This window comes from Carassius auratus, chromosome 21 (genome assembly GCF_003368295.1).
Source record: "Carassius auratus strain Wakin chromosome 21, ASM336829v1, whole genome shotgun sequence".
In the NCBI taxonomy this organism is placed as follows: Eukaryota; Metazoa; Chordata; class Actinopteri; order Cypriniformes; family Cyprinidae; genus Carassius; species Carassius auratus.
The window spans coordinates 25634626-25661369 of NC_039263.1; the positions used below are offsets into that span (position 1 = coordinate 25634626).

Sequence of the window (26744 nt, forward strand, 5' to 3'; positions counted from 1 at the left end):
TCTGCAGTGAATGGGTGCCGTCAGGATGAGAGTCCAAACAGCTGATAAAAACATCACAACAATCCACAATTTCATCAATTGTGAAGAAAGTCTATCATTAAGGTGTTTTTAACTTTACAAAATCACTTCTTGGTAAAATAAGAGCCCTTTGTTAATAACATATGACCCTGGAGCACAAAAGCAGTCTTAAGTCTCTGGGGTATATTTGTAGCAATAGCCAAAAATACATTGTATGGGTCAAAATTATAGATTTTCCTTTTATGCCAAAAAAACATTAGGATATTAAAGTAAAGTTAAAGTAAATATAATGTTCCTTGAAGATATTTAGTAAATTCCATACTGTAAATTTATCAAAACTTAAATTTTAAGAACTTAATTTGGAAAACTTTAAAGGTGATTTTTTTAAATTCTTTTTGCACCCCTTAGATTTTCAAATAGTTGTATTTAAGTCAAATATTGTCACACATCCTAATAAACCATACATCAATGGAAAGCTAATTTATTCAGCTTCGATTTGATGTCTACATTTTAATTTAAAAAAATATATTTTTAGCTTAATGCTGGTTTTTGTTGTCCTGGGTCACATATTGTTTTTTCCAGTAAAAAGGTACAAGCTTGTACTTGTTTTAAAGCCAAACCAGTCTAAAAGAGCTCTAAACAAATACATGGCTGGGTTTTGATGTAAAAGACAACAGGAAGTGGACTGGTAAAAGCGTTACTATCCATTATGGACTTGTATTTTTGGCTAAAAAGCGATTGGTTAAAACACCTTGCTGGTTTTGTTTCTTACAAACAAGCAGCTTTTCTTTTCATGAGACATTAACTGATGGACTGGAGTGCTGTGGATTATTGTGATGTTTTTATCAACTGTTTGGACTCTCATTCTGACGGCACCCATTCACTGCAGAGCATCCAATGCTGAGCAAGTGATGACTGCTACATTTCCCCAAATCTGATGAAGAAACAAACTCAACTACATCTTGAATGCCCTGAGAATGAGTATATTTTCATCAAATTTTTATTTTTTGGGTGAACTATTCCTTTAAAGTGATGAACAACTACTCTGGGCAACGCTTTCTAACATGAGTCACTAGTTCTCTTGAATGTGTGAAGCTCCTCTCACATGAACAGCACTGATATGGCTTCTCTCCCGTGTGCAATCTCTCATGCGCTCTCAAATGTCCTGACTGAATGAAACCCTTTCCACAATGCGAGCAAATGTAGGGTTTCTCTCCGGTGTGAATCCTCTGATGTCGTCTCAAGGAATCGGCCGTATTAAAGCTATTTCCACACTCTGAGCATTTGTGAGGTCTCCCGCCGATATGCATTTTCTGGTGCTCGATAAAAAAGTCCAGTTGTGAAAAACTCTTCCCGCAGAAGGAGCACAAGTGCGGCTTCTGGTTGGCATGCATCTTCAGATGTCTTTTCAACAGTCTGGCTAAAATAAAGTTCTTATCGCACTGATCGCAGCTGAACGTCTTCACGCCGGAGTGAGAGCGCAGGTGGTGTTTGAGGATGCTGGTGGAAGTGAAGCTCCGTCCACACTGAGGGCATGTGAAGGGCTTTTCTCCAGAGTGAACACGCTGGTGTCTGTTAAGGTTTGCTTTCTGCGTAAAGCTCTTTCCACACTGAATGCACATGAAGGGTCTCTCTCCGGTGTGGATCCGTATGTGTTTATTAAGGTCTCCTTTATGTGGGAAACTCTTTCTGCACTGCGGGCAGATGAAATAATTTTTGCCTCCTGATTTGTCTCCAGTTGTGAAGAAGTGATGCTGATGCTGATTCTCCTCCACTTCATTCACTTCCATCAGGTCTGAAATAAAGACATTAAATTGTTCAATACAATTTAGGAGGAACAGTTGTGAAATGTAAATGATCAAATAAAGACGGATCAATTAAACGTGAATTCAAAGGTAGGAAGACAATTTGAATATTTCTTTTTAACATTATACAATTCTATAATGTGCAAAAACACCAGGAAAGTTCTATAATAATTATACATATGTTATATTCTTCTTCTTATTATTATTAATTATTAATATTAGCTATCAAATGATGAATTAAATAATAACATTTAATGACTGGAAGGCCTTTAAAAGACTAATCCTTATGTTATATATTTTAGAATAACATGACAGTCAAATTATATAATAATAAAAATAATTTAATTAAAATAAAATAAAATAATGACATTTTTTAAGCATTAAGCCTATGTCATTATGTAATAATACTAATATTAATTATTATATAATAATACTAATGTCATGTACAATGTATAAACTACATAATAATAACAAATAAAATGTATTGACAGATAAATCACTTTTTTTATGTAACATTTTTGGTATTAAAATACATAAAAGTGTATATTTACATGCCGGAATCTGTCAATTCTTTTAGCAATCTTATAACAATTTAATTTAAAAATGTATTAACAACAACTACTAATAAAATTGTGGTCAAAAGACAAGTTATATGATAATAATACAATAATTATAACATTATATATGTGACAACAGTTATCAATAATAATAACAACAATTATTACTATTTAAATAATTTGACAGCTGCAAAAATGTTGAAGCCAGTAGTCAGTGTTCATCAGCAGTCATTAATAAAGAAGCAATAATAAACTCGAACCTATTTGTTCCTCAGTATCTTCTTGTTTAATTCTGCAGAGCTCTGGATCATTCGTGTTCTCATTCTCCTCTTTAATAAACTCCATCTTTACAGCAGGATGTCATCAGGAGCTCAGCTGAAGTAGTTCTTCCGGTTTGAGACGCGGGAGGAGAGTCCGCTGCGCTGAGCAGCTGGAGCGCGCTTATCGGAAATCGAACGCGTTTTGAAAAGATGTTTACATTCGATACCGAAGATTCGAAGCCATGAACACGTGATCTCTTACGTTCGACGTCTCAGTCAGCTGAAAACCACGTGACTGCTCTGGTACAGAAACAACTGATAAATTAATGCAAATATGGACATAAAATAAACATTTACTGAAATATAAAAAAAGCTTCAGCTTGTTGCCAAAGCAAAATGTCTCATTTTATTAAGTTTGCATTGATGTACTAAAATAACTGAAACTGAAACAGAAAAAAATATACACATTTATTATACACATATTAAAAACAAACAAATAAAATGTACAAAACCACAGAATTACCAAAATCCAAAAATGAATAAAGATGAACAATGGAAAATATGAAAATGAATAATATGAAATATGAAACATATTTCAAAATATTAAAACAACTATAACTTTAATATCTCAGTGATGATACAGTAATATTGCTTTGGATAAATGCACATGCCGAATGTAAATGAAATGTATTTTTTGTATAAATAATATTTAGAAAATAATATATTGTATAAATAATAATAAACATGATTATATGTTCCATGATATAAAAAAAAACTTGTTGAAATCATTTTTTTTTTAAACAGTTTATTTACAAACAGTTTGAGATATTTTCAGAAGAAACAAACAGTATGGAGTTAAATATTACAGGTCTGACAATAAAAAAAACTCATTTCTAATAATGAGCTTGACCAGCAATTATCATCACACCACTACAAATTATTCACTGTTACTATTTTTGTACTTTATGCATACACAAAAAAATAAAATAAAAAAACGTTAAAATAATTACTGACTTCCTATACATTTAACCATGAATAAACATTGCTAAAACTTTAAGAAAGCTTCACTTCTGTTATAATGATAAAGTATCAGGCCTGTAAATTTAAATAAATTAATTTATACATTTAAAATAGAGAAATACTACCATATAATGGGTCTAAAAAATGAAAAGTTGGTTTTCCCCTTTCGTGAAAATAAAGCCAAATTAAATATGTTTCTCTCTCTAGAGTAACCAAGCTGACCTATTAATGTGATATATTTTTTTCATGCATGGTGTAACAGTTGCCTTAGTTTCTAACGCTCTTCGATTACAGACATACAGCACATATAAAACAATCCTGTGTGATTTCAGTGATTTGTGCAGATCTCACTGCATCAGTTTTCATCATCTTGGTTTATCTGATAGGTTCCAGGTGAATGTTTTTTCATATGAGCCGGCAGATTCCTCGCTGTGCTAAAACTCCTTCCACAAAGTGAGCAGATGTATGGCTTCTGTCCCGTATGAACCCTCTCGTGTTGTCTCAGGTGTCCGGACTGAGTGAAACTCTTGCCACACTCGCAGCAGGTGTACGGTTTCTCTCCGGTGTGAATCCTGCGGTGCCGTTTCAAAGCGTCGGCTGAATTAAAAGCGTTGCCGCACTCGAAGCATCCGTGAGGTCTCGCTCCGCTGTGCGTCTTCTGATGCTTTTTCAAACAGTCCAGCTGAGAAAAGCTCTTTCCGCACAGAGAACACAAGTATGGTTTGAAATCTGCATGAATGAGCATGTGTCTTTTCAGGTGCGACGGCAAAATAAAAGTCTTTCCACACTGATGGCAGTGGAAGGATCTGACTCCGGAGTGAGAGCGCAGGTGTTTTCTGAGACTGTCTGCCAGTGTGAAGCTCTTCCCGCACTCCACGCACGTGAACGGCTTTTCTCCCGTGTGGATCCGCACGTGTCTGTCCAGATCTCCTTTACGGACGAAGCTCTTCTCACAGTGAGGGCAGGGGAGAAAACGCCTTTTCTGAGAAAAATCACTTTCATGTGACGATTTTTCTCTGGTTATGAAATGATTAGGCATACCTTCCAATTCAATGACTTCCAACAGATCTGAAATGACATATTACAACATATGAAAAATAAAAATCACAATACTATTCAAGGAGAAATGTTTTATTATAACAATTTATTAGCAGAAATACACAGAAATCAAGCTAATATATATCTATGTATAACCAGAATTTGTAAAAAAAAAAAAAATTCAAGTTTTTAAAAATAAAAAAAAAGGATTTGGTTTGTCTTTTCTAGTTTGTGGTTTTTTTTAATGTGTTAACCATCAAGCATTATTATTATTTAGATGCATTATATCAGTTTATATTTAGCTCTTGGCTTTTATTATTGGTTTTATTTTACATTTAGTCATTTAGCAGACTATTTTATCCAAAGGTACTGTGACAAGTCTCGGTTAGCCTAACACAGAACATGTAGCAAGGGCTTTTTCATAATAAATTAAAAGTAAATAGCATAGAAAAAAGAACAGTGAATGCTAGTGTTAGAGGCTCTGTTGAAAGGTGTCAGATAATGCTGAAGGTGTATGTTCTTCATCACCTGTCTGATGCTCAGGACCCTCTTCAGTCCCTCTGCAGGTGTCTGGATCACTCATGTCCTCTAGCATGTCATGCAGTTTCTCCTGCACTGAATCCTCTTGTTTCTTCTCTTTCTCCAGCACTACAGCTGTTGTTCAGTGTTGCTCTTCTTCTGCTTTGATTTCTACTGTAATAACAGTGCATTTCTGCCATCTAATGGGCTGGAATGTGAAGTGGGCTTTCAAGGTAGTTTTAACATTACTCACATTTCTGGCAGTGGCACCTCATATTTGTTTTATTGCAGTTCGCCCATTTTAATATATAATTTTTGACTGCGTATTCACAATATGACAATATTGCATGCAAAGCATTAATTCCAATAATGCCTTTGAAATGGCAAATCTCTGTATTTATTTTTAGTTGCTGTTATTTCTCTTCAACTAGTCTATATTTAGTTTGATTTGACATGTTACATGCTGAATAGTTAATAACTTTTGGGAATTTTTTATTAGGCCTATTTCACTATTGGAAACTCAAGCTCATTAGGGAAGAAGTGCACACGTTTTTATTTTAGGTTTATTTTATAAAATAAATCACGTGACTGAGCCATGCATGTTCAAAATACATTTGTGTATAAATATATTGTCACAGTACCTGTATGTAGGCGCCATCGTGTGGTAAACATGGAAAATACAGGGACGTTTAATAAGACAAAGACTGATAAAAAAATCTTTAGAAATGCATATAATTTTAAATGGTGGAATAATTTGAACTGACACGTTGTGTTGTGCCTGCTAAAAGAGCACGTTATCTTTTTCTGATGCAAGTGCCACTTTTAACCACGAGATGGAGCAAGCGAGCCTCATTATTTTATTACAGCGACATGTATGCTGTATTTTTGTTTTACGCTTATATTGAAAATGACTGTGTGTATGAATTGCATTTATGAATTGACATATATTCTTTGCATTGTTTTTGTGCATCTCACTTCCTTCTCTGACTCTCCTGCTTTGCAAACCTGTTAATGATTATAGAGTATGAGGAGGAACCAGTCCAGCATCATGGTATCAATCATTTTAATTGAAACGACATATAGTGGGGTGAAAAATCTTGATAGTTTTGCATGTCATCTTTTAACTCTTTGCAGCACTTGAGACAGCATGCAAAAGAAAACTTAGCACTTTAGGACCCAAAATAACAGAATAGAACTAAAGTACAATAAACACAGTTGCATGACTCAAAGGTCACCAGGAAGCTAAAAGCAAGCAGGAGGGAGACACAAGTGAAAACCTTCAGGAAGAGGTTTCCAGCACTTTACGAGAAATCACCTTCATGTTACATTTGTTTTCAGTTTCCTTGTTCCTTATTTATTGATTCAGAAGCCCTTCAGCAGCTGTTTTATTCTTAAGGCCATATTTGACTAAATGAGAAGGGTTGGGTTGGATGCCCTTCTCATGAACAGTACATTAATCTTCCTCATAAAGACTCTGCTGTGAAACATTTACTCTCATTACCAAAGCATGACTAGACAGCTTTGTATTTGTAAGTATGTGTAAATATAAATTGGCTTGCTTCCCTCAACTAAAAATATATCTAAAGAAAGAAAGATCATATCTCATTTTTCAATCTAAGAAATGTATTTAGAACAGGTCCATCAGACTCAGATGTTTTGGTCTGGTCAGAGTCCAGATTTGAACCCTATAAAAGAATATTTGGTCTCACATTAAACTGCATCTGGGAGACATTTTCCTACCCATGAGCTGTTTGAAACCATTAACTCTTAGTGGAACAACAATGACTTTTCTTCCTGTAAAAAGCTGCCTTGAAGCAAACATCCACGGTTTAAACTTTTAAAGAAGACAAAGCAAAGACTAATCCATGCTAACTTACTTTACAAGTTGCTAAGTTATTTTTATTTCAAATCTTGTTAAAATGTGCACTATTTAAGGCTAAATATCCTTTTAGCCTTTTTTTAATTTTTGCTTGTCCTATTTATATATATGTGATTTTGCGTCTTTTTCAGTTTACCCTTTAAAAAGAGTTAACGCAGTGAACAAAAGAAAGATAGAAATTACTCGCTGCTCTTCGCTGATGTGAATAAAAATCTATTTTTTTTATTTATAGTTGATGCATGTACAGTTAGCTTATTTTGGACTTTTTTTATTTTATTATTATTTGTGATTTTGCATGTGTGCTTTTTTAAAGCAAGATTGTTATCAAAGCCTATTAAATGTTAAACAGTGTTGGACAAGATATAAATATAATTACCGTATTTTCCGGACTATAAGCGCACTTTTTTTCATAGTTTGGATGGTCCTGCGACTTATAGTCAGGTGCTACTTATTTATCAAAATGAATTTCACATGAACCGAGAGAAATGAACCAAGTTAAAGCATTACCGTCTCCAGCCGCCAGAGGGCGCTCTAATGCTGCTCAGTTCTCCTGTAGTCTACACTGAAGACATAGAGCGCCCTCTCGTGGCTGGAGATGGTAATGTTTTCTCTTGGTTCTTGGTTCTAAATAAATGCGACTTATAGTCCAGTGCGACTTATATATGTTTTTTTTCCTCATCTGATGTAGTTTTGGACTGATGCGACTTAGGTGCGACTTATAGTCCGAAAAATACGGTAAATTACTGATTACTTATAACATCTTTCAAAAAAGCAATCACATTAATGTTCTGAATACTTTATTTCAAAAGTAATTAGTTACATTACTTGCTACATTACTTTTAATCTGACTGCATCCATTAAATTTACATGAAATCCCAGCCTTAACGCTCCCGATAAATATTTGTCATTAAAGCATCAACATTCACAAAACTCTAAATCAAAAATAATCCAGACTATGGTCTCATGTCGAAAAGAACTTTAAATCTGTATTCAAACTGGACAATGATGTGGTGTCCTCACCAATAAAGCGTTCTTCTAAAGTCTTTAACTCTTAGCATTAATCCAAACGTAAGCCACATATACATGTACCACGTCCTCAAAAAACATCAGCAATGTACACTTTGCCGTACACAACCCACTGGTTCAAAATTTCTAGCCATGCCAGAGTACAACCAATCCACGCAAGGAAGTTCATTCTGCAAACAGCTGCAATTGCAGGTTTTTAAACACAGATGGCGACAAAGGGGCAAAGCTTACAGACTGCAGCTTTAAAGGGTTCATACGATGCGATTAAAATATTTCTTTCCCTTTAGAGTCAAGCGTTACAAGATCTCCGGCGACACGATAAACAGCGTCCGTTGACGACCAGATGGGGCGTGTCCAAAAACGTGACAAAGGTCAGAATCCTTCAACTTTATGCAAATGAAGAGCAACCTTCGGGAGCGACAGCCAATAGGAAAGAAGACTGTAGAGCTCATGTGATCGTTCTCCTCTCAGCGCCATAAATAAACATATGCAATGGAAGAAAGTAGGCTCTGTTTCTCATTCATTTTTGTATGTACAGATTTATATACATTAAATCTTACATACATTATATCTTGTCTTTTGCCTCCAAAATGTTAGTACGTTTTTATATTTAAAGAATTTGCCACTGATGTTTTTGCCACTGCTCAAAACACAAGTTTTGAGCAGTGTAGAGTAGCACTTGTTGTTTATCGTTTCTCCGATCACAAATGCAGACATGCTTTTATGTTTACACATAAAAGACAGTATAAGTCATTATAATCAGTAATTATGTCCCCACTGGATGGAACAAATGCCTCATTTGTAATGGGTTTTATTGTTTTTGTCTTGTCGCACCGGTTTTGACAGCATCACAGTATGACAAGGGGCGTAACATTTCTGTTACACGCTTGAGGTATTCAGCCAATCACAACGCACCGGATAGCTGGCCAATCAGAGCACACCTCACTTTTCAGAACACTGAGCTTTGTAAAAATCGACATGTTTCAGAAAGGCGGGGCATAGAGGAGAAACAATAATGTACAGTATGTTGAAAATAATGTTTTTTTACACTTAAACTGCATAAACTCATTGCATTACACCAAATAATGTTATTTTTAGCAATGTCATATGACCCCTTTAAAATATACCATCTTTTTGTTGTTTCTACGTTAATTTGAAGATTCAGTGTGAAATTGCAAGCCCAAAAAGTGCTCTTATTTAAAAAATGTGCAATTATAAATATATGTTTATATTCCCCCTGCTGAAAGTGCCTGCCTTCATCATGTCCACCAGAGGTTAAGAGAGGTCAGAAATGAATCAGGTGGAAAACACCGTTGAGTCCCATCTGACCGTAAACAGGCCCGAGGTTACATGTGTTGTCCACTTTTTACACACAAACCCGGAAGTTAGCCAACACAATCAGCTGGCTGAATCTGATGCATTATTTCAAATGGGGAATTCAATCTCATTTTATTTATGAACAACATTGAACTACAAAATGACTAATATTTTATATGTTGTGACTAAGACAAGCACTTAAAAGGAGGAACAAACTTCTAGATAAATCTGATTTTAGTAACACGCTGGTGGATGTGAAGCGATAAGAAGGAAATTCTGCAAAAAATAGCATCATTGCACATTCTTATCAGCAAATATATAAACAACAATGAATCATTTTACAAAGTAACATTGAATAGGAAAGCAAAAGTTTCAACCAAAAAAAGATTATTCACTGGAAAATAAAACTGGATTAATATGTCCTCAACCTCAGGCTATCTAAGAAGTACATAAGTATATTTCTTCATAAGAGCAGATTTGGAACTTACTCATCAATGGATGCTCTGCATTGAATGGGTGCCGTCAGAACGAGAGTCCAAACAGCTGATGAAAACATCACAATAATCCACACCAATCCAGTAAGTAACATCTCATAAGGCAAACAGCTGTGTTTGTAAGAAACAAATCCATCATCAAGACATTTTTAAATGCTTCTAGCCAAAATACAAGTTTTCTGTCCATAATATTGCTTTTAAGTCGTCTCATCTGAATCAGGAGAGAAATCTGCACCGATCAAGCACAGTTTACAAGCTTAAACAGTTCTAAATAAATAAAAGCTGCAAATACAAGGTAAACAAATGGCTGGGTTTTAATGGGAGAGACAATCGGAGGTGGACTTTTTCACTGGAGGAAGAATGATTGGATGGTTTAAAGATAAAATCATGGTAATGATGCATTTGTTTATAAATGTGAAACTTTTGGTTTCACAAGATGTGAACTGATGGACTGGAGGGGTGTGGATTGTTTGTGGATTATTGTGATGTTTTTATCGACTCTCATTCTGACGGCACCCATTCACTGCAGAGGATCTTTTGGTGACTGCTACATTTCTCCAAATTTGATGAAGAAACAAACTCAACTACATCTTGGATGGGTGTGTCACCCTGTAGGTGATTTTTTTATGCAATTGACAAATGTACTCCTGAAATTTTTATTCAGTTTACAAAATAATACCGGGAGTTTGAGGGGGTTTATCCCTCCCAAACTTTGCATACATGCGGTTTCGGTACCATAGTTTAAAACAGAAAGAACAACAAAAGCGCCATTGTTCCTTTTTTGGTTGCTTTGTTTTTTTAAGTCTTGTTGAATTAGGAATTAGGAAATATCAGTGGTTCGGAGACATGGGGAATCCCTCCGTGCCCACACACTTCTGTCCTGCTAAAACAAGTTTGGCTGTGTGTCGAGTAATCTGAAATGTCTTTCAAGAGTTGCATTAGAGACAAAATATTATTTTATTTGACTAAATAAATCTAATTACCTTGAGCGATCAGCTCATAATAAGGAAATTGACTCTGATCTGGATGAGCACCACTACAGGAACACAAAAATCATACGGAAATGTTAAATAATACATGTAAAAATGACGTTTATTGGTGTTGCATTGGGTTGGAAAACACATAAAAAAGTTATTTTTAAGAGTCAAATCAGGCAGAAATTACAATTTAACTCTGATGCAGGTGTCATCTATCTTTAAAAAATATTTGAATTATTTTTGATATGATGTAACATCCAAACCATCATGGGCAGTGACCTTTGACCCTTTATTATAATCAAATGATCAACATTTGTTTTGTTTTTTAATCTGCTATTTCATTGCACAGAGATTAACTCATAATTTAGGAAGAAAACATAATATTCATGCAAAAAATGTAATTACTTTGTAATATAACATTACATGCACCAAAGGATTAAAGTAATGCATGCACTGTATGTCAGTGACTTTCACTTTCAATATGTTTAATTTTTGTAATGTGTAATTTCCTCTCAAAGACCGTTATCTGTCAAAGCTTGAAATAATTTCATCCGTTTGAGCTCCAGAATTTGTTTCTTCTTTAATGCTTAAGTTAAAAAGGCATCCTGCGCAAGTGCAATAGCTGAAAAAGTTAATCCAAATAACACTCAGACATTTTATTTTGGCCTCCCTTTTCGGGAAACATGTACTTCCCTTTTTTTTTTTACTCACTGCCAGTTAAAGCAGAGTGTTTTCTCAGAAATGCGAGTTAATCCTGTTCAGACTCGAAGCAAAATAAAAGTGAAACAAAGAGCTGGGTCTCTTCATGAAAAGACTTGTGCAATGCTTGTGCATTCATCAAACATGTCAATCCGAGCTGCTTAAATGCAACAAAACAAAAAACCCAAACGATTCTAAAAGAGTCAATAATGACCACAACTAACGTTTTCACTTTCAGTTTTTTGTTCTTCAAACAAAAGCATCACATTTTACATCAATAAACAAAATGAAAGTGTGTTGTTGTTACAGAAAGTTTGAAGTAAATCTAAACGAGAAGTTGCGTTTTGCACGATCAGAGTTAATGATCGGACAGAAGAAAGGGTAGTTATGGTTAGTTTGTAACTATATTTCGCTGAAAGCATGCAAATCAGATCTGTGCTTATTCCTGTAACAGTTAAACCATATGCATCATTGACTGATAAGAAGTGCACAAGATTGTGTAAATAAAACATTTCACAAGAAAAAGCCATTTCAGATTTTCTACTCCAAGCTTTCACGTTTAAGACGATGTGTTGCTTGCAGTTTCTTCGTTATTATCATAAGTGCAAATAGTTTCTATATGATTTGTTTGTGTCTACAGTGATAAGGCTAAGTAACCGTGATCTCATTTCTCTTTTCCTGTACTTGGTCTTTGAAATATACAACTGAATTCAAGTATTGTGAAATGGTTTGATCTCCTGCCAGATGAGTCTGCTTTACCAAAAGTCTGATTGTAACAAATTCCCAAGAAACGAAAGGCAGCTCCATCATCCGGCTTTGTTGAATTTGCAACACAAAAGAGCAAAACCACAGTCTGTGCGAATATAAAATGTATAGGATTTCATGATCCCGAACTTTCCGGTTTCTGAACGAGCTGTAATACTGTCCTGACGTTTTTCTCCAGAGCTGGACATTTTCCAGGATGTGATGTGATTAACACCCGGCACGTCTGCCGCTCTCTTAGAAAGCATTCGAGTGTTTCATCCAGGTCCTTGTTTCCCTCTTCATATCCGTCCAGTATGAGCAAACAGTCTCTCGAGCCCAGAAGAGTCTCTCTGAGCTCTGAAACGTCTAGTGGTTTTTCATAAGAAACGCTGGATTTTATCGCCTGGAAAAAGTCTCCTTTCGCTCGGCTACAGTCCACCTGGAAAACCAGCTGGAGCCGGCGGATGTTGAAGGGGTCTGTCGCGGTCCTCTCTGCCCAGCAGGACGACAGGATTTGGGCTACGCTGGTTTTCCCGCAGCCTGGTTCTCCAAGCAGAAGGATCATTTCTTTCTTATCGGGCAGGATTGAGCTGATGTTTAGAGATCGGCCTTCTCTGGAATCGAGAGGGAGAGATCATGTGGTTTAACAAGGAAATCAATGAGCAATGCGTGTTATTGTGGTCTGTTAATCAGCCAGAGCTGTGTTTTTCAGCAGTTCACTGGAAACACTTATGACTTACTCAAACTCCTATGTATATATATTTCAAAGTGGTGTGAAAAAGTGTTTTTTAAATTTTTTTGCATGTTTGTCACACTTGAATGTTTCAGATCAAACAAATTTAAATATTAATAAAAGAGAACTCAAGATGCAGTTTTTAAATGAAGGTTTTTATTATTAAAAACCTTAGCAGCAACAACTGCAATCAAGCGATAACTTGCAATATAAAATAGATATTGCAATAGATAACTTGAGTCACATTGGAGGGTTTTCGAGCATGAACCGCCTTTGCTCAATAGGATTCAACTCAGGTACAAGTGTTTTATTGTTTTATGGCAGCTGGCATCCAACATTAAGGTGCATTACCGCTACCTACTATACTGGAGTGTGGACCAGAGTGACTAATATATATACTATATTAAAATAAAATAAAAAAAGTCTACTTCACTTTGTCAGGCAAGTCCTATTTAAGAGATTTGTTGATTGGGAACATGTGTGGCAGTAATCAGGCCTGGTGTGGCTAGAGAAACTGAACTCAGGTGTGATAAACCACAGTTTTAACACTACTTCACAGAGGTCCTTGTAGTTTGGGATTTTGTTTTCCCTTAATAGTAAAAACCTTAATTTACAAACTGCATGTTGTGTTTACTTGTGTTATCTTTGACTAATATTTAAATTTGTTTGATGATCTGAAACATTAAAGTGTGACAAACATGCAAAAAAATAATAAATCAGGAAGGGGACCAACACACACACACACACACACATAAAGGAAATATGCTCTCTCTCTCTCTCTCTCTCTCCCTCGCTTTATTGCACATATATAAAAACAATTAAAATGTATAAATATATGCATTAAAAATAAAAATAAATAAATAAATAAATAAATGTACACATTTAAATACTTTAAAATTTAAATATAAAAAAGTGTTAAATACTTAAAACAAATAAATAGAAATACTAACTGTTTTAAATATATAAAATAATATAAAAAAATAATAAATAAAAAGATTAAACAAACTAATAATTAATTACATAAAATTAAATAACACTACATTGTAAAATACTGATAAAATAATAAAATAAGTAAATTAATAAAGAAAAGAAAATACAGAATACACTGGTTTGGCATCCAATTAACAGTTCAGAATTATTTATTTTATTCTTATTTAGAAATTCCTTTAATTTCTTAATGGACATCTCATGATAACACTAAAACTGATAGTTCACAATGCAAAAAAATTAAAATAATAATAATATTTTTTTTGTAATATTATAATCCCATTAAATGTCTATTAATTAAGAAGAACGTGACTTAAGGGGTGAGAAAAATAATCTTGTTTTCTCCTTGAATTCATTCTTCTTTCCCAACCGAGAGATATTTTTCTTGTTTAATTTTGATCAGAAAGCAAGGCTCTCAAGTCTCAAATCTCTTAGTAATTGTGTCTTGATGTAGAAATGTTAAGATAATTGCACTGGAAAATTACAAAAATACTTTTTCCTTAGGTTCATTTAAGGTTCACTGCAAGCTCATCAATCAGGGCGAGTGTGTGAACTCTGTTCTTACAGACAGTAATCAGTTTGTTTTTTATATTTTTAGGAGGTTTCCTGTCATGTGTTAGTGTGTGATTGAACACATGAGTGACTCTTCTCATTATTTGTGCCGAATTCATCATTCCCTCATATCAATCACTCACTTACTTGCTGAGGAGAGCATATGAAGCAAGTCTGCTGTTCATCTCAGCGCTTGTGTCCAGCTCTGAATACTGTTGAATAAGCGCGCTCCTCAAAGATTTTTCTGCTGTTTCTGCACAAATGAAAGACAATCAGAGTCACAAGAGCAGCAACATGCAGGACTTTTTCCATTTGACTAATGCTCACGTTAACACATTTATAACAGGCTTCAGTGATTCACAATCACATGAAACCTCCAGATGTGCTTCAGAATGTGCAGTAGACACTTTTATTATTTGCTGTTCAGGAAACGAGATAGATTACAGTACATTACAGTGTTGTTGCATTCTGGGATAAAGGCCTCAAGGGAAATGGTACAGTACTTACAGTTTCTACTGAACTCAACAGAAGTCATTTAATCATTAACTCTGCATTATTATTATTATTATTATTATTTCAGGAAATGCTTTACCTTCTGAGTTTATGTCACATGCTTGCGACCTGTTCTCGTTCACGGTCAGTAAAGCTGAATGAAAAAGAAAAATTATCAATAAATGGATAATAATGGATATAAGTTTATTATGTTAAGGGCAGGGTTATCGTTAAATAAAACTAAAGCATAACCATAAAAACAAATGTTTTAATTACTTGGATTAGAATAAACCTTAACAACAACATATATAAAAACATAAACTTTTTATTTAGTATAACTTGCTGTGCAGAACTATCTAAAACTGAAATAAAAATGAATAAAAACTAAGACCAAATAAATAAATAACTCATAAAAGTGACAAAAAAGCAAAAAAAAAAATAAAATAAATTACTTCAGCTTTCAGATTGAAATGAAAACATAAAATAAAAATATATTCAAAAAATGTATGTAGCTGTAATAGTAAAATAACACTTGTTGAAGTAAAAATAAAAATAAAAAAATAAATGTGTATATCATGCTAAATATATGTTGTTAACTGTTTGAACCAATTAATAAATACATATAAATAAAAACATATATACAGTATATATCACAATAAGTCTCTAAACCCTATCATTGATATATTTATGCGAAAATATTTAAGTCAATGTCATATTCTCGGTGCATGCTTTCAACACACACACACACACACACACACACACACACACACACACATATATATATACAGTGTTGGGGAAAGTTACTTTTAAAAGTGATGCATTACAATATTGTGTTACTTCCTAAAAAATAACTAATTACGCTACTTAGTTACTTTTTATGGAAAGTAATGTGTTACATTACTTTTGCGTTACTTTCGCGTAACTTTTTAAATATGAGCAGGGCTTGATTTTTTTAAATATAAGAACAAGAAGTTCTATTTATAGCAAATATAAAAGCCCTTCGACACCAAAAGTGTAATGAATAAACCTCAGTCTGAAGGAAAAGTAAATTCACGTCTGTACAGTAGAACACAAGAGAAGAAGATACAACACTCTTTAGCAATAAAACAACAATAAAACACGATTATTAGTTTATCTAAAGCCATTTTAGATTCTTAGTACAGTTGAACTACAGCAGCAAAGACATTAGTTAATAAAATGGGATTAGATAGATTTGCGTTATTCAACATGTTTAATTATTACAGGTTGGCGTCTTATTCGGAGTTTGCATTTCATTGTTTTAATTCATTTTGATGTTTTTTGTGATTAGGATGAATTAATGCATATGCAAATTTAGTCTGGTGTCACTGTTTTGAAAAAGTAACTCAGACTTTTTCTTGTAAATTAAAAAGTAATGTGTTAACTTATAGTTACTTGAAAAAAGTAATCTGATTATAACACTACATATATATATATATATACACACAGTCTATATTTACAGTGCCTTTACAGTAACGTTTTGTTGTTATATCGTATAAAAAGCATAAACAGTTCCCGTTCTGGAAATGATGTCAGTTTGTAAAGAAACTCACAGTCAGTGGTAGCAGAGGATGAGTGTGGAAACAGGAAAGCACATTGAGATGATTCATTACGTCTGTTTTTCTGACCTGGGAATAGATCAAGATAGAGGTCACGTACACATTTGTTATCATAATTTATTAGAATTCACCCATGGTTGCACATAAAAAGAGGACATGAAACAGCGTTTTTGCATAGTAATGGTTTTATGATCGTATCATCAGCTGTTGACAGACACTAAAAAGCTTCTTCTAAGCATTCAGCGCAAGGATTCGTGTAATAGACAAATGATTTTTCCATTGCCAGGAGTATTTCAGTAAAATGTTTAGTCAGGAAACCTAAAAAAGTGCTTCATCTTGAAGGTCAGATAAGGTATAAATCTTATTATTAAACCAGCACGTTTCCCTTCACATGATGCCAGTGTCTGAGCAGATTTTAAAACCTAAAGCCTTTTCAATGAATGTCTGCAGTATTTACCCGTGACAAAACCTGGTGCTTTTTTTTTTTGCAGATACTGAAGATTAACAAACGGGAATCAGTGTTTGCATGCGCTTTGTATCGTCACGTGCCGCTGCTCAACACTAAACCACTGTCTAATCATTAATGGCCTGATCTGGAAGCTTATTTATCAGAATTAGGAGTTTCGCAATTCATACTTTTTCCTGACAATTGTGAGTTGAAGTCTCACAGTTTGGATTTTCCTCACCATTTGGTATTTATTTCACATAATTCATACATTTTTGTCATAAGTACAAGTTTAAATCTTAATTCAGACATTTCTTCCTCACTATTGTGAGTTTGAATCTCACAATTCAGACTTTATTCTCACATTCGTAAGGCCGTTCTCCTCACTATTGCGAGGTTATGTCTCACATTGGCAAATTATAAACTCAGAAACTCAGCTCTTTTTCTCACTTTTGCGAGTTTATATAATCACAATTCTGACTTTACTCTAACTATTGCTAATTTATATTTGCAATTCTGACTTTTTCTCTCAGGATTATGAGTTTATGTCTTTACATTTGCAATTCTTACTTTTTTCTGTACAATTGCGAGATTACTTCTCACAATTTGGATTTTTTTTCCTCACCATTGCGAGTTTATTTCGCGTGACTCATACATTTGTCTAAGTTTAAATCTTAATTCAAACATTTTTTCCTCACTATTGAAAGTTTATGTCTCACAACTGCAAATTATAAACTCACAATTTGGATTTATTTCTGAAAATTCCAACATTACATCTCACAAATCGGACATTTTTTTCAGATTTTTCCGATGTGGATTTTTTACTCACAATTATAATTTTACACCTTGCAATTCTTGCACCTTTTTCTCACTTTTGCGATTTTATATTTCACAACTCAATTTGACTTTACTCTTACTATAGCCAATTTATATCTCGCCATTCAGACTTTTTCCTGACAATCTTTCTGATAGTTCTCACTGTTATATGTTTTGCGGTTCTCTCTACTTTTCTCACAATTGTGATTTCATATCTCACAATTCAGATTTCTCACTATTAAACTTCTGAAACGAGTAAAAAATCATGTTATACGTGAAAGAGTAGGCATTATATATTTGATGAAAGGTTTTAAAATAGTGCTATGCTACACTGTTGTCACATGACCACATATAGAAATAGCTAGAGTAGCGTGTTAGTGTGTTATATATGAACATAGCCCGAAATCCTGTCTGTTAGTATGGCATACAGCGACAGTCACTATATTCGGGTAGGTCAGTGTCAGGGTTATAAGGGTATTTCTCTGGGTCATTCCTGTTTCTGCACGTTCTAGTTTCATAATGCCACAGAGACAGAAGTTCAGATCTGTGCTCTTGCAGATGCTGAATAAACTGGGGATTCCTTCTTTACACGCTGTTCGATATCATACGCTGTTGACTCACATGACTACTTTCGAAAATAAACAACAGATCAATCAAGCACATCTACACTGGGTACTCCTCAAATCAGCTGACCATATCTGATTGAGACGCGGTACGAATCGACATGAAAACAGTAAACAAGTCACAGAATCATCTGGAATATTACAGATGTGATGTCATGCTAATGTGTTAAAAACCAGGGGATTGACACATGTGCAGGGTACTCCAAGGTACTTCAAATAATACAATGCTTGAAAAAAATGGTATTACCATAGTATATATATATAAAAAAACAAACTAAATGTATAATGGTACATTGAAGAAAGGGAAATATTTGTGACCCTGGACCACAAAACCAGTCATAAGGGTCAATTTTTTATAATTGAGATTTCTACATAATTTGAAAGTTAAATAAATAATATTAGTTTTGTAAGGATCAGACATTTTTTTGGACGAGATGCAATTATTTGAAAGTCTGGAATCTGAGGGTGCAAAAAAATTAAAACACTGAGAAAATCACCTTTAAAGTTGTACAGATGAAGTTCTTAGCAATGCATATTACTAATCAAAAATTAAGCTTTTAAATATTTATGGTAGGAAATTTACAAAATATTTTAATTGAACATTATCTCTACTCAATATCCTAATGATTTTTGGCATAAAAGCAAAATCTATCATTTTGACCCATACAATGTTTTTTTGGCTATTGCTACAAATATACCCCAGAGACTTCAGACCGTGCTCCAGAGTCACAAATGTGCAATGTAAATTACCATTTTTTCTCCAATGCAGAATTACACAGATGAAGACAATGGCTAACAGCACAAGGACCACGGCGACAATCCACACGTGCTGAGCAGAAGAGTGAGGAAGGAGGTCGTCTGTGAAGAGAGACAAATGCTGCCGTTAAATATAAAGCTTAACAATATGCACATAATGTCTTTTCAGAAGTTGTCAAAAGAAAGTTGTTATAATATATATCTATTGTGCAACATATTGTGCAAACATTTCCTTAAACATTGAAAGATGCTTACTTGATTTAGGGTTTAAACATATGAATAAAATCTGCATCATTATGAGACTAATGGCTGCTGGAAAAACTGCAACAAAAGCACTCCTCCGCATTTATTTGAAACTGATGTTTTCCTTCTGTGCACGTCTTTGCCAACGCATTTCATATCACATACTCCCACATCAAGAAAAATCTGTCTCACAGAAACTATAAGCAATGGAAACAAGGGCAACTTTCAAATCTGTAGGCTGATACTCGCTCCTACAGAGATGAACTGACAGACTTTAGAAGTGCTACATACATTCAGAAACAAACACACATTTAGGCCTAGGTTTGAGACTACAATACTCTGCAGTGAATGGGTGCCGTCAGAAAGAGAGTCCAAACAGCTGATAAAAACATCACAATAAATCCACATCAAGCCAATTCATCAGTTAACATCTGGAGAACAGAAAAGCTGTGCGTTTGTAAATTCTTTAAGATGTTTTAATTCCAAACAGTTGCATCTTAACATACAAGTCTATAATAGATAATAAAACTTCCTCTAGTGATCTTCTGTTGTCTCTTACATAAAAAAATCTACACACATATTTGTTTAGAGCTGTTTTGGCTTATAAACGGTGCTTGATCTATGCAGTTTTCACTACTGATTCAGATGAGACACTGGGAAAAAAAATCACTGGAAAATCAATTTTATGGATAGAGAACTTGCATTTTACCCAGAAGGAATGGTTTGAAGATAAAAACATTTTCATGATGGATTTGTTTCTTACAAACACAAAGCTTTTGTCTTTTCAAGATGTTAAGTGACGAAACTGGAGTGCTGTGGATTATTGTGATGTTTTTATCAGCTGTTTGGACTCTCATTCTGACGGCACCCATTCACTGCAAAGCATCCTTTGGTTTGCAAATGATGGAAAGCTATATTTCTCCAAGTCTGTTCGGATGCTAGTCAACAAATCTCACCTGGGATGCTGAAGGTGACCGTCTCCCGGATCTCGCCCTTCACGAGGAAAGAGCAGGTGTAGTTATTGACGAGGTCTCGTTTCACCATCAGCTTGCTGATGATGTGGAAGAGATCTTCATCTGTTGAGCGTGTGGTGCTGATGGAGCTCTCTGTGAGGTTTGTGTTCTGGCCATCGCTCCAGATAACCTGAGCGGACGGGAACCCCTGAGACTCACAGGAGAGCTCGACCTCATCCTGACCCGTCTTCATGGTGCTTTTCTTTACGGGAGTATAAGGAGCTGGAGACCATAAACAAGATATATAGATTAACTCACACCCAAAACAATCTGGTTAAAGTTTCAGAAAAAGTAGATATATTTGGAATAGCATTTTCAGTATTATTTTTGTAGTATGCAATATGCAAATTTCCTGTATGCATTGAACTCAAACCCAACCTGGATGACCTACAATGACATACCACTGTATCCATGATTTTTTATCTTTTGCTTCTTGGCAAATTATTTGATTAATAATAGTTTAGACATTTTTTACACAAAATGTGATTAAAATGCACAATGGTGTTTATATTTGTTAGTTTTTAACTCAATGCATTACACTGTATTGTGTACTATTGTGCATATTACTATATTATATTATACTAGCGTATAATTAGTGCTAACAAACTATTAATCGCGATTAATCGCAACCAAAATAAGTCTTTGTTTACATAATATATGTGCGTATGCTGATTATTTATAATGTACATATGAATACACATACAAACAGTATATAGTTTGAAAAATGTGCATGTATATATTCATATTCATATAGTTTTTATTATACATAAATATATTTAAATACATAAATATTAAATACAAACTAATTATTTTTCTGAAATATATACACATGCATGAATATGTGTGTGTTTATATATAAATAATAAATATACACAGTACACACACACATATTATGTAAACAAAAAAATGTATTTGCGATGCGATTAATTGCGATTAATCGTTTGACAGCACTATTTATAATACATAATATTTATTTATACATACTGCATAAAGACTCTCATTAAGGCCCCTAAAATAAACTATGCAAACCAACCAAATGACATGTTAAAAATGTTTCCAGCGATCCTGTTCCCTTTATGAGTTTGTTTGTGACGCTGAGTGTTTTGTAAGGCAAACGCACCTGTAACTTTGAGCGTGACTTGCTTGTAGTCTCCATCATCTCCCTCTTTCACGATGCACCGGTACATGCCTGAATCTTTTATCTGGAGCTTCTTCAAGTGCAGCACAGCTCTGTTTAGATCCAGCTGCTCGTGGATGAGTTGTGCACGCTTTATGAACGCAGCACTGGTGTAATTGTGGTTTTCTGTGCCTCTCTCCAGCCGATACACATCCACGGCCGGCTTCGGCTCGACTCGGCTCCATATGACAGTGAGGTCAGACAAACGTTTAACCTTGGAGAACAAGCACACTAGTTTGACATCTCCATGAAGCTCTGCCTCGTAATCGCTCTTCTCTAAACTGACTGTAAACAGGGCTGGAGGAAGACAGATGACAATCATCATCATCATCATTTTAGAGACATACACTTTATTTTCATTAAACTTTGGTGTTATCATTCAAAAACTACAATGATCACTTTGAAAATAGCTGGACTTAAAGTTTACCATTTACTATAACCTCCAAGTTAGGTACATTTACTACAGTAGATCTATTAACTTAAAAAAATGGCTTCTAACAAAACTTCATATTTAATAATTGAATAATAATTTAGTCTGGGTTTTACACTGAAAATAAAAAGTCTGGTCTAGGATTTTCCTTGAAACATGGATTTATTTACAGAGAATTAAATAATTAATTAAAGGTGAAAATGGCAGTAGAAAGACTAAAATAGCATTTTATTGTAAAACCTAACAAATAATTGTACTAAAACAGTATTGGAAATTCATTATTATTTAATATTATTATACTTAAAAATGTACTACATTTTGGCTGAAACCATGATAGCCATGGTACACTTTCTAAAGGTCACTGTTTGAATTATTTATTCAAAACTGGAAGTGAAATGATCAAAGGAATTTTTTTATTGCTCAAATGTTGCTTTTTCATTTGAGGACGAGACTTGAGAGGAATTCTCAGTTATGATTTATGTATCAAAATTTGTCTCAAATGAGTCACTAGTCATTAATTAGTAATAATCTAAAGTTATAAAATGATTTTAGAGAGCAGGTCAGAGCATTTGATGGGAAATGTTCAAGCTCATTCTGAGATCTCTTCAAATATGAGCACAGTCTGAGACAACACTATGAAATTATGAAGCAGTTGAAAGATCATTTGCTTTGTTTAATCTAATTCATATCTAGGATAAACCATTGTTTGGCTGTTTCCAGATTGATCTTCCATCATCTAAAACAGAAAACAGATAAGTGTGATGTATATATCAGTCGCACCTGATGCTGAGACGACAGGCCACAGCAGAGCCTGAAATACGACGACCAGCGTCCCCCTCATTGACCCCTGCAGGTAAACACAACACATCAACCTGATATCACAGAAAAACTGCTGAACTCAAGCCCAAACTGAGCCGGTTATGAAGTGTTTGCATGTGTGTCTGGTCACTCATGACCACAATGATTCAGCAGTGAAGAACTTCTTGATTAACGAATGCCGCAAGACCAGAAATAACAACAATAAGTCACGAATGCTGCTTTTAATAACTGTATACGAGTCAGATCTGAGGCATTGTTGTAGATGATTCATGAACTGATTCACACGTGGGAGAAAACCTAAAGAGCCCCAGGTAAAAAAAAATCTCACAAAGGCAGAGAAATAAAGCAACGGTTCTTCCTCAGGAAGGTCCATCTCTTTCAGAGATTTACATATTACGACATTAAAGCTCTGACGTATATGTTCAGTACAGGAAATGTTCATAATGTAATGTGTATCATAATGAGTGATAACTCACACACAATTCATAAATGTTGTCCAATAGTTACTGTCAGTCAGAAGTTTCCATCTTTAACTTGATTCATTTAAATGCTTCTGTATGAAATGCATGATTTTAGTAGAGAAACATAAATGGACTAATTAGATAGATCATTTATTTAGTCTTCAGAGAGGAAATTAATTGTGTGTATACAACACATGTATAAGTGCCTTACAAGTACATACAAACTTGTCACAATACATTCACACACACACACACAATAATGTAATGACTTTTCCTCTTATTACTTGACCAGTGACTGAGTGAACACTTTGAGACTGGGAGGGATGATATAATCAGAAACGCTTCACTTGAATTTCAACACAAAGAAGCAGGAAACTAGGGACTCTGAAGCTGATTTCCCCAGGTTACTATGGTTCAAATGACAGGAAAAATATCGAGGGAGTTATTGGTGTGATAAAAAAAAACCCATCACATTCTCACCTTAACCCACTTACAGAAAATGGCACAGCTTTGGGCAACCCGGGGTTAAGTGGCTGGAAAGCAAACCTCACTCACTGCCCTTTCATTTTTTTTCTTTTTTTGGTTTCAGTCAACAACCTCCTGGATATCAGCCCTAATCTACCACAAATATGTAATATCCAGTTAAGAACACTACAGTTACACAGATGGGTTTTCTAAAGATGATCAACTTTAGCCTAAATGAAGAAATTCATACTCATACACTTACAAAGCTGTCACTGAGGCATTACCCTTAAGGTGCATTATTAACCCTTAATAATGTTTCCTTAAAGGTACATACTTTAAAAGTACATAATATAACCTTTTGAAAAGACAACAAAGAAATCAGCACATATGTATAAAAGGACAGAAAATATGACTGAACCTCCAGATACAGCATAACTCAATAAAATAAATTCTTCACTAGAATGTTTCTATTGCTGTTGACATCTATGACATTTCACACTTAACGTTCACACTTTCACACATCAGAGACCAACATACAGTATCTATGCACAAACACTACATTTTTTTTAAGTGCACCATATTGCAAAAATACATCAAAGTGCAGGAAACCCAGGATGTTAAACCTGGGTGTTATCACACATAGTCAACAGCAGCAAGGCTGAAAATATAGCTACAACTTTAAAATGACAAAAACAAATAGTGAAACAATATTTCCCAAATCATGACTGATTAATTAGCTCTATATCAATAGTAATATGAACTTACTTAACGCTGAGAGTCGCACATGAGCAGGCGTCTGTGAGCGGTGGAGGTTTGTTTTGATTCTGCGGGAGTGGATCAGCTGTAAACGCTTTTCAAGAGCGTGCGTGCGCTTCAGAGCTCGCTGCTGATTGGCTGCCTCCTAAAGACGAATCCGAGAAGCGCTCGAGAAAAGTCTCACGCGAGAAAAAGCTTCTAGTTCAGCTTCCCTTCGCAGCCACGAATACCGAGAATTGAATGACAGCACCGTTAAATCATCACTCCGTCCGGTAAACCACCACTGGAATCGACAATCAGATGACACCCGAAAGTCTCGTTTCCGGTGTGAATCAAATCTAATGAACGGAATTTAATAATAAACTGGCGAATTTATCTATAAACTGAACCGAGGTGAGAAAGAAGCGCTTTTTAGCGATGCGACAGCGTAGGAGATGATATAAAAGTTAAATGATAGATAGATAGATAGATAGATAGATAGATAGATAGATAGATAGATAGATAGATAGATAGATAGATAGATAGATAGATAGATAGATAGATAGTTAGATAGATAGATAGATAGATAGATAGATATACAGACAGATAGATAGATAGATAGATAGATAGATAGATAGATAGATAGATAGATATACAGACAGATAGATAGATAGATATACAGACAGATAGATATACAGACAGACAGATAGATAGACAGACAGACAGACAGACAGACAGACAGATAGACAGACAGATAGATAGATAGATAGATAGATAGATAGATATACAGACAGACAGATAGATAGATAGATAGATAGATAGATAGATAGATAGATAGATAGATAGATAGATAGATAGATAGATATACAGACAGATAGATATACAGACAGACAGATAGATAGATAGACAGACAGACAGACAGACAGATAGATAGATAGATAGATAGATAGATAGATAGATAGATAGATAGATAGATAGATAGATAGATATACAGACAGATAGATATACAGACAGATAGATAGATAGATAGATAGATAGATAGATAGATAGATAGATAGATAGATATACAGACAGATAGATAGATAGATAGATAGATAGATAGATAGATAGATAGCAATATTCTTACTTTGTCCAGAGTTCTCAGTCTGGTCTGCTTCTCCTGAACACTATACGAGTCTTCTGTCCCAATTTGACTTCTTTTGGGTGTTTCAGAAGACGTTTAACAGTTTCATTTTGAGAAGAGAAGATCCAAGAGGGAGTTAGAGTAATTTAGTATCAGTTTCCAACAGTTCTCTCCAGATAAAACATCTGAAAACACTTCATGCTCTTGGATTGCAATGAAAACGTGTCATCGTTTACTCACATCTTTTCCTTCCTTTCTTTGCATGTAATGAAAGCGAACTTAATTACTTCAGAATGACAAAACAATGTCTATAAAATGTCATAACAGTCTATGAGACTCGTGCTCAAGATTGCAAGATTTCCTTTGTGTGAGGAACAGACAGATCTGTTAGCTAGTTATTGCTTTTTAATTCATTTAAAGTTCAATAGCCACTCATGATCTATAGTGCAATGCTTTTTTGACTTGGATAAAGCATCTTATGACAGTAAATAATATCTGGGGATTAGTTCATAAGACTCAAGGTAAAAAAAAAAACTAACAAAGCATGTGATTTCAATAGCACTGAATGGTGCTCATGTAACCCCAGGACATTCTGGATCTTGTTTTGTTGCAAAATTTTGGTTGTGAACATCTTCCTGCTGGTATCAGAGCAATTAAATGGCATCACTGCAGTATGAATGAGATGTCTGGGTTTCCCTTCTTTATCCGGGGGACTGGAACTGGAGCACCATTTGAGATGTTATTTTTAAGGGTTTTTTTTTTCTTCTTCTTCACGGAAAGACACCTGATATGAAGCTTTAATTTTTTTTTGATTTTCTCTTTTTCTTCATGGAAAGACACCTGATATGATGAATTTTTGTTGTTGTTGTTTTTTTAGGTAAGACTGTTTGGTGGGACCATGTATCTTACCTGTAGATTACAGGTAGAGGGATATGAGAAAAACC

General features: G+C 34.5%; 3 protein-coding genes across 4 annotated transcripts; all 3 read right to left on the reverse strand.

Annotated features, from left to right (window-relative positions):
* Positions 1-937: 937 nt before the first annotated feature.
* LOC113039103 (gastrula zinc finger protein XlCGF7.1-like) lies at positions 938-2857 on the reverse strand. The gene is made up of 2 exons (XM_026197005.1): positions 2641-2857; positions 938-1813 (listed from the first exon to the last, which is right to left on the reverse strand). Exons 1-2 carry the CDS (start codon positions 2723-2725, stop codon positions 1059-1061), a joined length of 840 nt encoding a protein of 279 aa, XP_026052790.1. The 5' UTR covers positions 2726-2857; the 3' UTR covers positions 938-1058.
* A 593-nt stretch (positions 2858-3450) lies between these two features.
* Positions 3451-5365, reverse strand: LOC113039104 (gastrula zinc finger protein XlCGF7.1-like). Its single transcript, XM_026197006.1, has 2 exons — positions 5227-5365; positions 3451-4728 (listed from the first exon to the last, which is right to left on the reverse strand). The coding sequence occupies exons 1-2, from the start codon at positions 5291-5293 to the stop codon at positions 4016-4018; spliced, it is 780 nt and encodes a 259-aa protein (XP_026052791.1). The 5' UTR covers positions 5294-5365; the 3' UTR covers positions 3451-4015.
* Positions 5366-11007: 5642 nt separating this feature from the next.
* Positions 11008-24846, reverse strand: LOC113039105 (programmed cell death 1 ligand 1-like). 2 transcript variants are annotated; one of them, XM_026197007.1, is made up of 9 exons: positions 24708-24846; positions 22978-23044; positions 21711-22064; positions 20534-20812; positions 19329-19436; positions 16689-16763; positions 15218-15271; positions 14773-14878; positions 11008-12967 (listed from the first exon to the last, which is right to left on the reverse strand). In XM_026197007.1, exons 2-9 carry the CDS (start codon positions 23036-23038, stop codon positions 12490-12492), a joined length of 1515 nt encoding a protein of 504 aa, XP_026052792.1. In that variant the 5' UTR covers positions 23039-23044; positions 24708-24846; the 3' UTR covers positions 11008-12489. The 2 variants fall into 2 exon arrangements, with proteins under 2 accessions (XP_026052792.1, XP_026052793.1); XM_026197008.1 differs by having other exon boundaries at positions 21711-21981; positions 24708-24804.
* Positions 24847-26744: the final 1898 nt, after the last annotated feature.